This window comes from Typopeltis vanoorti, chromosome 25 (genome assembly GCF_054136105.1).
Source record: "Typopeltis vanoorti isolate ZY-2024b chromosome 25, IOZ_Tvanoo_1.0, whole genome shotgun sequence".
Taxonomy (NCBI): domain Eukaryota; kingdom Metazoa; phylum Arthropoda; class Arachnida; order Uropygi; family Thelyphonidae; genus Typopeltis; species Typopeltis vanoorti.
Window position 1 is genome coordinate 10,659,678 of NC_143573.1, and position 17,347 is coordinate 10,677,024.

At 36.7% G+C, this 17,347-nt stretch overlaps 1 protein-coding gene across 1 annotated transcript in view; it reads right to left on the bottom strand.

Moving 5' to 3' along the window:
- Positions 1-10,783: 10,783 nt before the first annotated feature.
- LOC150092534 (DNA damage-regulated autophagy modulator protein 1-like) overlaps positions 10,784-17,347 on the bottom strand; it is a 35,167-nt gene continuing 28,603 nt past the window's right edge. The window contains exons 5-7 of the mRNA XM_090414708.1: positions 14,209-14,380; positions 12,437-12,510; positions 10,784-12,337 (exon numbers count right to left, since the gene is read on the bottom strand). Coding sequence (XP_090270834.1) covers positions 12,095-12,337; positions 12,437-12,510; positions 14,209-14,380 — 489 coding nt within the window. The 3' untranslated portion in view covers positions 10,784-12,094. The remainder of the gene's footprint in view (positions 12,338-12,436; positions 12,511-14,208; positions 14,381-17,347) is intronic.

Here is a 17,347-nt window from a genome sequence, read left to right on the forward strand (position 1 = left end):
AGATATCATAGGGAAAAACGTATCTCTGTGGCTTGAAGGGTATTCTATATTATTTGTCCTTATTATGTTAAGTATTTTATCCTCAAAAAGTGTTTTCGATGTTAGACCAAGTGACTATTTCTCTCACTTATATGTCCGAAATGGTTGGAATGGGAAAAAAATAGCATTAGGTGGTGGAAGTAAAAAGGTCATCAAGAGGGAGACAGAGGTCTTCCCTGCAATGCTCCTCACACCCTACCCCCTAACTCCATTATCCCCCTATTCTCCCCCTCTCCTCCAGAAGATGTCTGCTCAGGCTAGTGGAGATGAGTGAGCTCATCATTTGTGGATATCTTGTTTTAGTGATATCACCTCCAACTGACACTGATAAATGCAGAGTGAAAAAAGAAAGAAACGCTTCCCTGCAATGCTCCCCCACCCCATACTCTAACCCTTCATCCCTCTTTCCTCCAGAAAATGGCTGCTCAGGCTAGTGGAGATGAGCGAGCTCATCATTTGCGGATATCTTTTAGTGATGTCACCTCCAACTGATTCTGATAACTTTGGAGGAAAAAAAATCTCCAACTGATACTGATAAATGCAGAGCGAAAAAAAAAAGAAAAACGCTTCCCTGCAATGCTCCCTCACCCCACACTCTAACCCCTCATCCCTCTTTCCTCCAGAAAATGTCTGCTGAGGCTAATGGAGATGAGCAAGCTCATCATTTGTGGATATCTTTTAGTGATGTCACCTCCAACTGATTCTGATGACTAATCAGCATTGTCTTTACTTTTGACTTATCCAAGCTACTTTTTTTTCGGATGCCTCTCTTCTTGTGGTCTCCACTCAGCACTCTCGCGTTTTGTTTTGGGCTCATACTCAAAACACCAGGTTTCTTTACCAGTAACGATCGTTTCAAGGAAGTCTGAGTCCTTAAGAGCGGTTTTAATGAGGTCGTTATAGTGTTCAATTCGTTACATTTTTTGGTCGTCGGTCAACTTGTGAGGAACAAATCGCGCATTCAATTTACGAAGGCCCTAACTCTCCATCAAAATGTTGTGCACAGTTGATTATGGAATCCCCAATTCATCTTCAATAAATCTTGCGGATGAGTTCGAGTTTTCTTTGATGAAATCACGCACGTTTTGGATGTTATCTTCGTTCAGTCCAGATTTTGGAGGGCCCGGCTTTTCGTCGTCCTCGAGCGTCTCACGACCACTTGGAAATCGCTTAAGCCACTCGTAAACTTAAGTATGCGATAAACATTCATCATCGTATGCTTTTTGAAACATTTGATGCGTTTCGGTAAAAACTTCCACCAAGTTTAACCCAAACGTCAATCGCAGCTCTCTGTTTGAAACTCATTTACCGACCGTTCGTCTAAACACACTGTCATTCTTGACACTATAACTCGGCTTCTAATGAAACAAATGCCATAAACAGTTGACCGTACACTAACGAAGGTCGCCGCTTTTGACAACAAAAAGGTACAACAGGTGACGCCACTAGTTTCTTCTATATTCGAAACGTTCGGTTTCTTTTTGGACAGTGGGTGTATAAGGTAAATGCCGAATCGATGCGATGCATGGTAAAGATGGGTGTTAATCCGTGATATCAAGTGGAGGCAGTACTACCAGGACCAGAAAATTTGTCAGTATCCAAGTTATATGAGATTCATCTGATATCTTTCTGAAAATAAAAAGATTAGATGGGGAACAGAACAGGCAGTTCTTAGGAGACTGTGAAGATTACGTATGCAGTAGTTGGAGGAAGGGAATGATGGCATGAAATCAATTTGATCTCTGGCTGGTGTTTTATGGTATCATTTAGCATTAAAGCGATGAAGACGTTTAACGCTTAGAATTTGCTCTCAAAACTGAAAAGAGGTCAGAAAGAAGACTGCCATTTGAACAGATGGGAAATTTTATATTCTTGCCCTTTTCAGCGTAGGATTTGTATTTCTTTTTTTTTTTTACAGTTATTGCGAACTGTAGTGCAGACTGAGTCTGGAGCAAGAGATTTTGTCTCCAGCCATTTTTTGAACACTTGCCAAGGCTTATCTGTTGATTTCATTGTTACGTCAGGGCAAACTTCTTTGAATAAGATCGACAAGTGAAGACAGTAACTTGATTGATTGATTGATGATTACTTGTAAAACAGTAATCATTCAATGAGAAGAAGTAGAAAACGTGACAAGCAGCCTATTTAGTACCACTGTATTATTAAATAATTAAAATGAGGTGTTGTCTAATGGACAATCCGTGAAAAAGGAAAAAGTACACAAGGTTTTAGTCCGAGTTAAGTTAACAAGAGAAGAGAGTTAGTTGATGCAACATGTTTGGGGGACGAAAGCTGATTTCAAAGTTTCAAAGAGATCTAGGATTCTGATGGTAAAGATAATGCTCTTATAGAAAGATTGACAAATTGCATTAGGTAATTGATAATACGAAAATATTTTCGCATTCCTTCAAGATTGATTAGTGGAACTGGGAAAAAAAGGCAAGTCAGTTTGAACTGTGTGCATTGAAGTTTCCAAGAAACAACCTAATAAATAATGAAGGGTCGGAGTGGTTACCGGAATTTGGAGAATGAATAAGACAGTTAATGAATGCAACAACGATGCAGGGAAATTTTGAACCTGACGACATAAAGAAACAGGATTTCGGAGTTGACATTTTCTGGCATGGAACACGATTGTGGTGATCAGTGATGTTTTTACCTCCATTTGGTGTTCTGTTGATAAATGTGAGAGATCTTTGTTAAATTTCTGTTTAACATTTGTTGTTGGATATTTGTTGATTTTATATATTATTATTACTTTGTGTGGAAAAACACCCTAGCAATCTTTATTTATATCGCCTTGTTTTTAATGGCTATGAATGCTAACAGTTAAAGTGCTAAATACTTGGCTCCAGAAAAGAGATTTAGCAATAGTGAAACACTGGAGGGAATATTAAAGTTAATTTATGAAGATTTCGGCATTGGGAAATTACAGAAAAAAAAGGATTACTGTTTTGAGATGTTGAATAATCTCACTATTTCTACTGACGAGTTGGTGGATATAAGAAAACCGAAACGGATACGAGTCTTTCTGATAAAGCTAAAGTGCTATGGATCTCACCTTACCGGAATGTTGCTTACCGTTGATGCCTCGCTTCAAGAATTCCGGCGTTTGGAGGATAGGAGAAAAGGTCCAATGACAATTGGACCTTTTCTCCAATTACAAATCTTACAAAAATTACTTTGCGATTTGAAAATAGTGGATTTTTAGCAGTGAGGCTAGGACAAGGGCGCAAAACAGATTATTCCTCAACAAGTTGAAGTTGCAACTGCCTTCATGGAACACAGAATGAATAACACACAAAGGTCCAGCAGTGCTCGGGCAACATCAAGACAACTGGACAGGCCAAACTCAACTATGTGGAAAATCCTGCTTTAAATGCGAAACTTTTTCACCTACAAGATCTCCCATACTCAAGCTTTGGCTTCATGGTGATCTGGATAGTCGACTGCAGTTTGTCCTGACGTTCTTAGCTCGAATGGAGGTGGATGATGCATGGCCCTAGAAGATCTTGTGAAGTGATGACACGTTGTTTTTATCTTAACAGTAGTGTTAACTCACACAATTGTCCCACTTGGACTGCGAATAACCCCCATGTGTTCCATCAGACCCCTTTACACTCACCGAAAGACTCAGTGTGGTGTAGTTTTACTACATCGCTTATTATCGGTCCGTACTTTTTCGAAGAACTTAGCCCGACAGGACCAATAACTTGTACCGTCTCTGCTGTTAGGTATCGAGAGATGGTGGGCAACTTTGTTTATCCGCAACTGCAGCACAGAAGATGCTTTGACTCTAGCATATTCATGCAGGATGGAGCACAGCCTCGCATTGGATTGCCCGTAGAGCGAATGTTACAAAAGCACTTCGCAGAACACAGAGTGATTAGTCGTGCCGTGCATTTCCCACAGCATGGCCACCTCGTTCGCTTTTTTTTCCCCCCAACCCCTGTGACTTTTGGTTGCTGGGCTATCTGAAACGCGTGGTGTATGAAGGACATGTGCCTGATTTAGCAACCCTGCTAAAAGACAGGATAACGCAGCAAATGAGGTAAATCAATGCAGATCTGTTGGGTTCCGCTGTAGAACATGTACATTGACAGAATGCAGTTCTTAGAACATCTGAAAGGAGAATATATTGGACCATATCTGTAAGTTATACGAACACGAAAACTGACTTGTGTCACTTCTAGCCATTACTCTTTAATTAATCCAAAATCACGCGCTTATAGCGCCATATGTCCCTGGTGGCAGAATTTTTTACTTTTTTTTAATCTTCTGTAAATCAAACGCTATATATATACTCGAAAGAAGATTATCGAATCTAGAGAAATATCGCTCGATTCATCCCATATTAACCTTATCTACACATTGCCACTGTCCAGTATTGGCGCACTCGTGACAGCTTACGCATGTAGTCAACTTCAATTGGAACTCCAGCACGCATTCCTATTTTAAAATGTACTATTGTGTTTTATACTAGATCTGTTGATGTAATTTTATCATGACTCGTCTCTGTTATTTTATATAATTCTTTGCCTGTGATACCTGAAGAAGTTGATTTATTCAACGAGACTAGTAGTATCTTAACATTAAACATTTTTTTTTTCATTCTCGGTTTATAGGTCATTGAAACTAATTTTTTATAACATGATCTACCGAGTAAATATGAACTATAATATATATATATACTGTATATATATATATATATATATATATATATATATATTAATATATATTTATATTTATATTTGATATATGATATATTTATATTTATATTTGATATATGATATATTTATATTTATATATATGATATTTATATTTGATTTGAAAGCCTGTATATTGTATTCCTTGGCAAACACATAAGGGAGGGGGGGGAGGAGACTGTTACACAATATCAGTAATGAAGGAGGAGGAAAAGAAACTTATTCTGTGGGTCTGGAGTTGTACCATGAAGGGATGTTGGACTGCAGCTGCACGTGTTCGACGGATTTAGTACGGCGTGGAGGAATTATTGAGTTATAAATTATTAATTAATCTGATTGCGTATCTGTCAAGTATTTTTAAGGAATTTATAGGACTCACTCCTAAATGTGAAAGCAGTATTCAATAACTGGGAGGAATTGTGATTTGTATGAGTGACCCATCATTTCGGCGGTGAGGTCACGCCATGAGCGAAAGAAAAATCCTAGTTTTTTTCGAAAGCTATGTATTGGACTGGAGGTCAAGTGAAGTAAATCATCGATATATAGAAGGAAGAGGATTGGGGAAAGAACAGAACCCTGTGGAACCCCAGTGTTACTTGAACAATGAGAGGATATGAACCAACGATCATCACACGTTGCGTGCGTCGAGTGCGAAAGCTGGCAATCCAACTGCAGAAGACTGAGACAGACCGAATGATCGGAGTTTGCTTATATAAACTGGAATCGATCTGCATGCGACGCATTTCTTCAGAAACGAAAAAATGTGTTCCAGCAACACAACAATAAGAAATCCCCGAGGAGTTGCGTCTTCTTTGCACCGAACATATAAGAACAGCATTCTGTAAACAGTAGGGAGAAGAAGAATCTAGGATTGAGCCAAAAGTTATTCAGTTGTATTTCTTAAAAAAGTACAGTGCAGTGTTCTTCACAATAGATTGAATAATCTTTTGTGTATGTAAGATTACCATTAAAATTGTTAGGTCCATGGAAACCTTTTTTTTTTAATTGATTTATTTATTTTTAAACTACGAATGTAAATATTGCTTTATTTGAAAGCAAATTCATTGAAACAGCTTTCAGGTAGTGCCATCTATTAACAATTGTCTCTACTAAACATGGAAAGTTTCATAATATTATATTTAACATTAGACTGTTGCTAGCTCTCTTGGAGTGAAATGAATAACTTATAAATTTACATTTCTTACAAGATACGTTTTATAACCAAGGCCAACTGCTGGTGTTTTTAAGATGCTACAGAAGACTGAATTTTATAAATACTAGTGCGTATCAGATATTAAGATTTTTAATGACAAACGCAATATACAATATAGCAGGGGCGAATGCTGGTCTTAAAATTGACGCTTGCTCTTGTTATCATTCAGGGAGTGAGAGGCGTGATTGAAGTCTGATTAGCGGAATAATGAATCACTGACCATTTAAAACTACATATTTAGAAATGTATGTACATTTAATCATACAAATTCACATTTATTTTACAAATGATATTCTATCTTTTTCAATTTAGCTACTTGAATACAAATTCTACCTTACGGTTCTTCTTTATGAACTGGTCCATAGCATCGTCTTAAAAAGTTGGTTGTAACTTAATTTTCCCAAGCAACACGCACACTTGTAAAGGCTGCTGAAGCTCACTGTCTAGAGCTACGTTGACTGTGTATGGCCTGGGTTTAAGCAACAGAGTGAGACGACGTGAAATGGCTATGCGCGCACATAGCCAAATCACAGTGCTACTGCGAGGGCCTGGAAGCTCCTACAACCGAGCAAGCCAAGGTAGCTTTGACTACACGAGCAAGCATCTACCTTCGATACACACCGCCAAGCTCAATTATTGCCATGCAAGCTTAAGACGTCTTCTGTCTACAAAAATAAAAGCCTAAATGGAATGCTTATAAATGCATGCATTTATTAACAAATAAATATTACTTCTTTCTCAATTAATGAGCTTGCACATCGAGCATAGCAAGCACGGAGAATTCGCCCCTGCAATATAGAGCAGGATTACATTAACCATGTTGATTGTGGATTCATTTTTTCCATGGAGTCAAACTATGCGTTAATAGACGTTTCAGTGAATACACTGAAGAGACATCATGAAACAGAGCTCATTATGTGTTACATATCATGTGAGTGTTAGGTGTATATTAGATATTAAAATTTAGAATTTCAGAGATTTAAATTTTAAATTAGCGCAAATAAATCATACAAAACCTGAATGAAAACATTTTTTCCCATAATGTATTATCTAATATTCATCTGTTGATCATATATCTTTTAGGCAAAATAACAGTATCTACTCAGATAAACAGATTACGAGGGAAGCTCTACCAAAACGTTCTTGGAGCTACTTAAAAAACAAATCGTTTGGAAATAAAAAACCAAGTTCCAAATCCCCATAGGATGTGAGAGTTGTAGTCATGATGTTTGACTCAAAATTGTTGTACAGTAACATAGTTGTAAGCAGTGGCATTGTCTTGGTGAAGCATCCAGTTCTTACGCCAGTCTTGTAGTCGTTTGCCATCATCTTCCCTTAAACGCCTAAGAGCACCCAAGTAATACTGTTTTGACATTAGCCTGCAGGAGAGCATTCAGAGCGCACATCTCTTCTACAATCCGAGAAGACGATGATCATACGCTTCCATATTCGACTTGGCTGTGTTTGAACATGATGTTGAAGAAAGCCTTTTCTTGATGATGGCTCTCTGACTTTAAACCAAGAAACCGCTCTCTGACTTTAAACCAAGAAACCGCTCTCTGACTTTAAAATAATGTAAACGCTACTGATTCACAAAGAACATGTGAAGGACGTTCTCTCCTGAGGACACTAAATGAAAGAACTAAAGATAAATCAATACAAAAAACAAAACCTAGCGAAAGTACGCCATGTTGCCTATAGTATGTACCTTTACAGTCCGGTAAATTTTGAGATTCATCTCGTATAGCTAAATTCGTTTTATATTTATCATCTTCTGGACTTTGGCTCTCAAGATGAGAGCCAAAGTCCAGAAGTAAACTTCCTTTATTAATAAAGGGATATAGAATTGTAATTAAAAGCTATGACAATTTTTGTATTTTGTCACAAATGAAATTATTACATCAGAAGAAGTTTAATCAGCCGGAACACGAACGCATTGCATAGTTTAGATGTCCAAAATAATCTGCAAATAGGTTGAACAATATTTTAAGTTGCTTTCCCTAGAAGTGAAGTAACTGATCCATCCAGCAAGTGTTTAAATAATTTACCTTTACTTATTTCATGCTAAGTTGCGCGTTGAATTGTACATATCTTGCTTTTCCTCAACATCTGTACATACAAAGGATGGACATGCTCCTACTGCATGCCGGGATGAAAGCAATTGATGCTCACAATTCTCATAACACGGTAATGAGAATTGTGAGCATGTCTATAGTCATGATATCGGTAGTCGTATTTTTTTATTTTAGGTTATCGTAACAACGCAAAAACATTTAATCAAAACTAAAGCGATATCAAAATAAAAGGTTTCGATTTTTTTTCAAAATAACTGTGTACATGAAAGCATACAAAATGTACAGTAACGTTCACTAAAGAACGAACTTGTCAAACTTAAATATTTTTTGTAAATCATATACACTTATACGAATTAAAATAATGCTGTGTTCGATTATAATCAAGTTTCTGAAGCGTCTTTATTATTATAATATTTTATCTAAATAATTAGTATGGTGATATGAATTAATTACGTGTAGCATATTTGAATATAGAGTAAATTAACTATCATACATTTATATCTGGACCAGCAATGGGGAGCCTTTTCTTGCTAAAAAGAAAACAAAATTCCGATTTAGACTAAACGCTTCTTCGTGATGTTCACATCAGAAAGTACAAACACATGGGGGAAAAGTTCTTCCCATAGTGCACATACAACTTTATGAACTAAATGGTTCTACTTCTTCGTACTTAATTATTAAAATTAAAGCAAAAAGTGCATCAAAAAGGAAAAGTAAAATTAAAAACGAAAAATTAAAATATCTTGTGTAATGTTTAGCGGAATAAGCACCTGGTATAATCTTTAAGGGGAAAAGCGACACTTCATGAGTTTCCTTAGCAGACTAAAATTTTTGTATCTTATTAAATATTTAGAAATCATAAAAAAATCATCACTTATCAGGTGATATTCCATATTACTTATTCAGACGGACGACTGGAGGTTGGTTCCCCATTTCTGATCTCAAGTATCACGACAAATTTCAGACGTCTCTAATTCCTGGATGCACCTTTAATGCTCTTTCCAAAAAGAACATAACCTCTACTGATTCCGCTATGAGCCTTCAAAGAAAATATTCATTAGGAACGTAAGCTCAACCTTTCGCTTTGGCCAAATCCACTACAACAATTATCCATTACCATTCGAAATAATATAAGATGCGCTAAAACTTATTCGAGTTTTCGATGTCCAAAAAGTGGCGACTTGTTCGTTAAGAACCCGGCATTTGTCCTGTAATAAATTAAATCCTGTCGGTCAACGGAACTTTCGGAAGTTATTTGGTGAGATCTCGTGTTTCTTTTAGACAGTAAACGACTCGGAATCTTAACATAATCGGTAAGGCGAACCTCCTAAAAAACTCTAATCTTTTTTGTTTAATCAAGCAGGAAGATTGAGATGCTTTTCGATAAAGAAAACAAGATTTTTTTCCACAATCAAAGGCTGTTTTTTCCCTATAAAACATCGCCTTTTGAATCTGTGCATCTAGATGATTTTAACACACTGATCCATGAAAAACAAAAGGAAAGCATTATTACGAAATTCTTTCTTAGTCAAGAACCTGATACTACTTATGCAGTTCGAAATGAAAAGAGTAAAAACAAAATGAATGAACGAAACATGGAAATATTGACGAATTTAACTTCATTTCCTAACTTAATACACGTTTTTAAGTAACAAACTTTTTTGCATAATGTTTTAAGATTTCTTGGTCCTCTTGGCTTCGATCCATAGTAGTAAACATCTCAACGACGTGATTGCCATTCAAATGAGCTGTGTTTCCTTAAACCAGAACAAGACTTTGTCTAATTCCGGACTTCACTGTCTTGAATGATCTTTACATCAAAAAGCAGTTCGTCCATCAAATAACGATCCTTTCAAGAGCTTTGACGAATATCAATTCCATCAGCTATATTCTCTCTGCACACAATAAACTATCACATAACTGGTTATGACTATAGAGAAGAATATTTACCCTGAAGAGGTCAAGGATAAATTTAACGAAATGTAAGGGTCGTTTAGACAGATCGCGCGCTCCGTTTTGGGTATCAAATTGTATTTCACGACTATGATAAGTAAATTAGCATTAAACAACTTAAAAACATGATAGTAAATTTCCTGTAATACGCAGTGTTCTTCTTAATTCTGGTCTCTTAGTGGAAAACAATTGAAATGCATATTCTTTACTATGTAAAGCTGAACTATCCTGTCCTATTTTTCTCATCCGTCAGGAGGGGTTGAGTCCCCTCCTAATGAGGCGTTACTGGCGTATTAATGTGGCAGGTTCGCCACTCCTCTGCTGTATCCCCTAAGGCCGATATTTATGACTGTATCCATGTGTGTTCACGGGCTGGTTTGCCTGCTTGCGCGATGAAAAACCGCAGATAAACTGGTGGAAAAAACCCTGCTGTGCTTAGGAAAATCCTTAAGCTCTCGTCGTCGACGAGAATCGAACCTAAGACACTCCTTCCCCAGGCATATAGGTGCGAAGAGCAATGCCAATAGGCTAATCGCGGGGACTTAAAAGCTGAACACTAACTGAAAAAACAATATTGGTTTCACAATACTTATTGCAATTTAGAAAGACCACGAGCAGACTTCGCTCGTAGTTTTACATATCTGTTGATTGCTTGCCATACTCGAATCTCATTAAAAAAAAGAAAAGATCTCTTAATCAAAACAAGTGAAAAATTACTGAAGAAGACAAGAGACTGACAGTTTAGAAATGGTTATTTTGTACATATTATTTTATTAGCAACATTCTTGTTTTTAATGTTACAGAGCTGAATTTCATAGAACATTTTACATCATAGTCAGCTACAGTCAACTTTCTCAGCACTTGGCTCACTTTTGTACATGAAAGTCACGAATTTTTTAAAACAGCACTTTTCTAGGTCCCGTAGGTTCAAAACGTCGAAGAATAACTATTAGGCTGTGTGACCTGTAGAAGCATTCCAGTTTCCTCTCTGTTCTTGGTAATTCATGTTGGTCCTGTTAGGCAAAAAAGTTTCAAGCCACATTAACCAACGCAAAAAACGAGATTCACAAAATTGGTCGAAATCTACTGAAAGATAAGTCCACGAAAGAAACAACTCACCTGAACTTCTTTGAAGACCTTAAACAGTGCAAGAATCAACTATGTTGTCCCGAAATTAATTGAGTTTATTGAATGATGCGATTCATATCTGAAGAAAACAAAAAAGCAAACGTTGGAAAAAAGAACATTCCCCATTTGGTCGAAAGTACCTCTGTCTATCTCTGAAGGAAAGAAAAGAAGAACTACTCCTTTATTATTTTTTTCGCTCTGCTCAAAGTGCTCTGATTTTATTATTAATTTGACCTCACTCTCAAATTCGGAAGTGAGTGTTCGCATGAATAAAGCTGTCAAACAAAAGAATAATTAGTGGATTCAACTTAGAACCAAAGTTTTACAGCAGATAGAATCCGGGCTGTAATGATTCTTGTAATAACAATAGTTAATGATTGGCTGAAATACTTGGCTTAAAAGTCATTGCCGTAAGTGTTAATTATAGTGCGGAAAAATCGGCTCTAAATAGAAAGAATACATTCAACATATGGACATGAAGAATAAATGATGATTCAGGGCACAACGAAATAGTCATTCTGTTCATTGATATTATTTACCCTAATGCAGAACTGAAGTCATTAGCTACTTATGTATTACAGTTTGTGATTCGGATAGCGATGAAGTTTAGTAAAGTATATTTAATTCTACAGAAAGAAGAGGTTGCACGTGGAAAGAAAAACATCCAGTACTTCTTCAGGTGATGAGAAATGTTTGCCATTTTTGTTGCTTTTCTATAAAAGAATTAGATGTGCTCTTTAACTAATACGGTTGGAGCTTTACTTCCTAAATCACTGTAACTTTTATAATACATGGACTTAGGGTTACACAGGAAAGTAGCTTAGTTTTCTTAAGATGCATGGGGATCTGAAAACAGAAATGACGATGCTTAAGTAAAATATTTCCAGTTTTAAACGGTTTCATAGAAACTATTTTCTTTTCTTGTCCGCAGTCATCTCCTCACCGACATTCTTCGTGAGAATGCCCGAAAAATAATGAATTCATTTATCTATGCTAGATCCTGGACTGGACAGTTGCCTGGAACAATCTTTCACGTTGGGCATCATTCCCGTCTTTCCAACGATTATTTGAACTGAATATAACTTTGCATCCGAGACCAGTGTGAGAAACTGAAGGATGTAGGTGATGAAAAGGAACCACTCGCAGGCAGCACAGAAGATGTAATAATCGGAATATTCCGCTGGAAATTTCCATGGCGCGCAAGTGTCCTTAGAGGTGACGACCTGAAACGACATAAATACGCAGATTCGTTATTGTATTATGCAATATAATTAGATGAGATGACTGATATGAATGCGGCCATATGAATAAAAGAAAGTTACCTCCTGGAAGCTCTGCTCTCGTATTCCGCCAAACATTACCTTGAAGTTCATCGCTTTATTCATAAGTACGGGTACTGAAACTCTTGTCAAGGACTTCTAAAAATTGCGTCATTTTGAAGGGAAAAGGTTGTTGAACGTGATAATGAATAGGAGGTGGATGTTGTTTGACAACAAATAACATTAGACGGATAAAAATTAAAAAAAATAATTAAATATAAATGATGACATTCGACATCCGTCATTATTTTAATACCAAAATGAAAACAAAACTTTCGAATGTTTAGACAATTAACGGGAATAAACCTTCGGCACGGAATAAGCTTTGCACTACATAAAAGATGTGGACTCCACGCAGGATCCTATATAGTCGCATTTTACTAGCGAGTTGGTCAGTCTTCGCTGGCCTCATCATTTATACACCCTCTGTCCAAAAATAAACCGAACTTTTCGAAAATAGAAGAAACTATTGGTGCCACCTTTTGTATCATTTTGTTATCGAAAGCGACAACCTTCGTTAGTGTTGTGTCAACTGTTTATGATATTTGTTTCATTAGAAGCCGAGTTATAGGGGCAAGAGTGACAGTGTTTTTTCACGAACGGTAGGTAGTCACGATATTCATGGCGTTCGCTACGAATTCTCGCTATCAATCGCTTCAGAACTTCGAGATAAAACTCGCCATTCACCGTTTGGCCAGGCGGAACGAATTCTTTGTGGATAATATCCTTGGAATCATGGAAATAAATCAGCATTGTCTTTACTTTTGACTTCTCCAAGTGACTTTTTTTTCGGATGCCCCTCTTCTGGTGGTCTCCACTCAGCACTCTGGCGCTTTGTTTCGGGCTCATACTTCGTCACCAATAACGATCGTTTCAAGGAAGTTTGAGTCCTTACCAGCGGTTTTAATGAAGTCCTTGCAGTGTTCAATTCGATCCATTTTTTTGTCGTCGGTCAACTTGTGGGGAACAAATCGTGAATTCAATTTACGAAGTCCCAAACTCTCGGTCAAAATGTTATGCGCAGTTGGTTTTGGAATCCCCAATTCATCTTCAATCAATCTCACGGACGACTTTGGGGTTTTCTTTGATGAAATCGAGCACTTTGCGGATGTTAACTTCGCTCGGTTTAGTTTTTGGACGGCCCGGCTTTTCGTCGTCCTCAAGCGTCTCACGACCACTTTGAAATCACTTAAACCACTCGTAAACTTGAGTATGCGATAAGCATTCATCACCATATCCTTTTTGAAGCATTTGATGGGTTGTGGTAAAACGTTTACCAAGTTTATCACAAACGTCAATCGCCGCTCTCTTTCTGAAACTGATTTTCCGACCGTTCGTCAAAACACAGGTCACTCTTGGCACTATATCTCAGCTTCTAATGAAACAAATGTCATAAACAGTCAACAGAACACTAATGAAGGTTGTCACTTTCGACAAGAAAAAAGATACAACAGGTGGCTCCACTGGTTTCTTCTATTTTCGAAAAGTTCGGTTTCTTTTTGGACAGAGGGTGTATTTAATATTTAACAAAGTAATGCCTTCTAGGCACTATAATTTTGTATCAAAAATATTAAATATCACAGTAGCAAACAGAACATTAAGTTTTTAGATCACGTGTAACAATTATGCATACTAAAGTATACGCATTATTTTATATTATTATTATTATTATTATTATTATTATTATTATTATTATAAACTATTTAGCGAATTTCTGGACTCTGTAAAAATATCGCTATCATAAAATATACTGTGTTAACATCAGTAAAGGATACGAGAGACAAGAGGAATCACTCCCAATATCAACAAGGCTAGCCGGACTACCAGTAGACACTTCTTTTCTGGTGAAATCATGCGCAGAATTGCACAGTCCAGTATCCAAAATATCGTAGCGCATCCAAACAGTATGATGGCTGCAACGAAATGTGGAACTGCAACCCCCCACGCCTAAGTAAAAAACGTATTAAAAGAAGATTTATTGAATGCAATGTATCTTCATGAATGTGTTCATTTGCAATAAACACCTTTAATTATTTTTAATTAAACAGTTTAGATTATTATTATTTTCTTAATTTTATGGTATGCAGAACACATTCATAGCTGTATACATTTCATGCTAGCTTTCCTTTAGGATATATCCCTATATCCCTATAAATAGCATTAATTACTTACTTCGCTGTGTCACAAGTTTTCGATTTTAACGAATAAATAAATAAAAAAAAACATATTCAGACAGGATCACTGCCTTTTTAATTACCAAAATTAGGTTTTATAAGAAGCCACGTTACTTGGCAATAACAAGTAAATAGAAATGGAAGGCAGGGTGAGAATTAAATAGCTTGATGAAGTACTACGAGATGGACCGGTCTAACACATTATTAATTTTTCACCTAATCAAAGAGTTTCGTTCGTACGAAACACTTTATAAAGGTGCGATATATATATATATATATAGACATTAGGTATTAATCATATTTGAATCTCTGTTGTTGTTCGTAAGTCTGCTGAAGCAAATAAAGCCATAAGCCAATATATTATCTGATAACTGAGTGTATTCTTGGACGCAGTGGCGTAGCTAGACTTTTGCTGCCAGGGGTGGTTGCTGAGTTTTCCGGCCCTCTCAATACACATCAAAAATACGTTGTTTTGACTACAAAAGTCAAAACAACGTATAGGGAAATAAATTAAAAAACTACGTTTATTTTTGAAGTAAAACTTTAGTGCGGATCGTCCCCCCCCCACAGCTATGACACTGCTTGGACCTCATTTTTTGCTAATTTTATAGCAATGTGACCAGATAATGCACCTTCAGTTGAAAAACCAAGAGAAAAAGATTAGTGGCATCTCAGTTGAAACTCGAAAGCAAGTATTTTTAATCAAAGGACGTTGTCTTTCTTTCTTCTACTCTACTATGGATGCGTTTGGAACTTTTGTAACATGCGAATTCAACTAGAGAGAGAGAGAGAGAGAGAGAGAGAGAGAGAGAGAGAGAGAGAGAGATTCCATTCTGGAAACCATCGTAGTATTGCTTAATATATACAGGGTGCCCATAAAATAACACTCCCCATTTGGAGGCATCTGTAGCTAAAACCAATAAACAGAATGAGACCAAAGTTTATTTTTAATCTTTTGAAGGCATGGGTAGATGATTTCCGAGAAAAAAAAAAGATTTAGTACCAAAATCGCCGATAGGGAATATTTTGGCGCTGGCGGATTCGAAAACAAGCGGATAATTACATTAAAGGTAGATAAAATGGAATAATAACATTTCGACGGTGTAAACGACAGCAGCATCACTCATTCCAGCTGGATATGTGGCATTACAATGATGATAATAATAATAATAATTAAACTAAAACAACAACTTGCGAGAGACACAGAAATTAATGTAGTGATTGAACTCAAGCCAAAAATCACTGCATGTGACTTTTGGTTGTGGGGGTATTTGAAATCGTTGTGTATGTTGGTGGCGTTCCCAACTTGAATGTCTTGAAAGAGAACATAAAACTGGCTGTTATGAACATCCAATCCGACTCCTTACGCTCAGCTGCAGAATGTCGCAGCTGAGCGTAAGGAGTCGCAACGACTCAGCATGTCGCACACCGGATGCAATTCGTTGTACACAAGAAAAAAAGCGTTAGCTGATTTTTTTTTTTTTGAAGAAAGGTTACCACATTGAAAATCGTGTATGTGGTCCATGGGACCCTGATTCTGATGAATAAAACATTATTTCCTGTGAGTTCAATCACTACATTCATTTCTGTATCTCTCGCAAGTTGTTGTTTTAGTTTAATTATTATTATTCTTATTATTCCATTTTTATCTGCCTTTAATGTAATTATCCGTTGTTTTCGGCTCTACCAGCGCCAAAATTTCTCCATATCTGCGACTTTTGGTACTAAATCTTTTTTTTTCGCGGAAATCATCTCCGCATGCCTTCAAAAGTCTCAATATAAAATTTCGTCTCATTCCATTTGGGTTTAACTACAAATGCCTCCAAAGAGGGAAGGTTATTTTATGGCCACCCTGTATATTCAATGCACAGTAATGAACGATATCCATTTTATTTACGCAAAAGCCCTATAGCCTTCTGCATCAATAAGATTCTCACGGAAGTCTATTGCCTTCCGAGAAGATTCCACTAACAAAAGTATTCATTCGAGTTGGTTATACTTTTACGTCAAGTGTTTCATAACACACACAGTAGCCGAGAGGTTCTACTTTCTTGTTAGGATAATCAAAGTAAAGACACCCACTTTCCGTGTAGGCAGTTGTTTTCCTTTGTGTGCATTACACATGTGCAAGTCACCATGTTTACTAAGGAATGAGATGCAAGTCATTTCTATTTTGCTTTCAGGTGTTCTCTAAATCAGCCACTTAATATTCAACTGTGATGCGCTTGTTCCTTCTCCATCCTTCTCTTTTTTTAAAATAAAATGCTCAATCGAATAGAATCCGAATAAACCATTTTAAATTCTGCTCACCCAACACTTTTTTTTCCGAAAAGTTCGCCAGCGTTTTCATTGAATGCGACTGAAAATGCAGAATGGATTTATCCAAGACAAGATGAAACCAATTCTGCATACAAAACATGCAAACGAAAATAAATAAACATAAAAGTAGCAACAAGAATTACTTTGTTGCAAGTGTCTCTGGCAAACGAAAAGGATAGAATATTTTAAGAATATACTTTGTGCGCGTGTGTGTGTTTTCTCTCATTTTGATTTGTATGCTATGTTGTAGAAACAGGAAAACATTGCCTTTGTTTAGCTGGCTTCTTCTGAAATCAGCTAATCCAAGATGTTTAAACGGTCAGAATAAATTTGTTTCCATCCTCGAATATTCTCTCCTCCATCTATCTTTCTAACACTTCCCAAAGGCGCATTATAGATTCATATCGGGACTTTGTGTTGC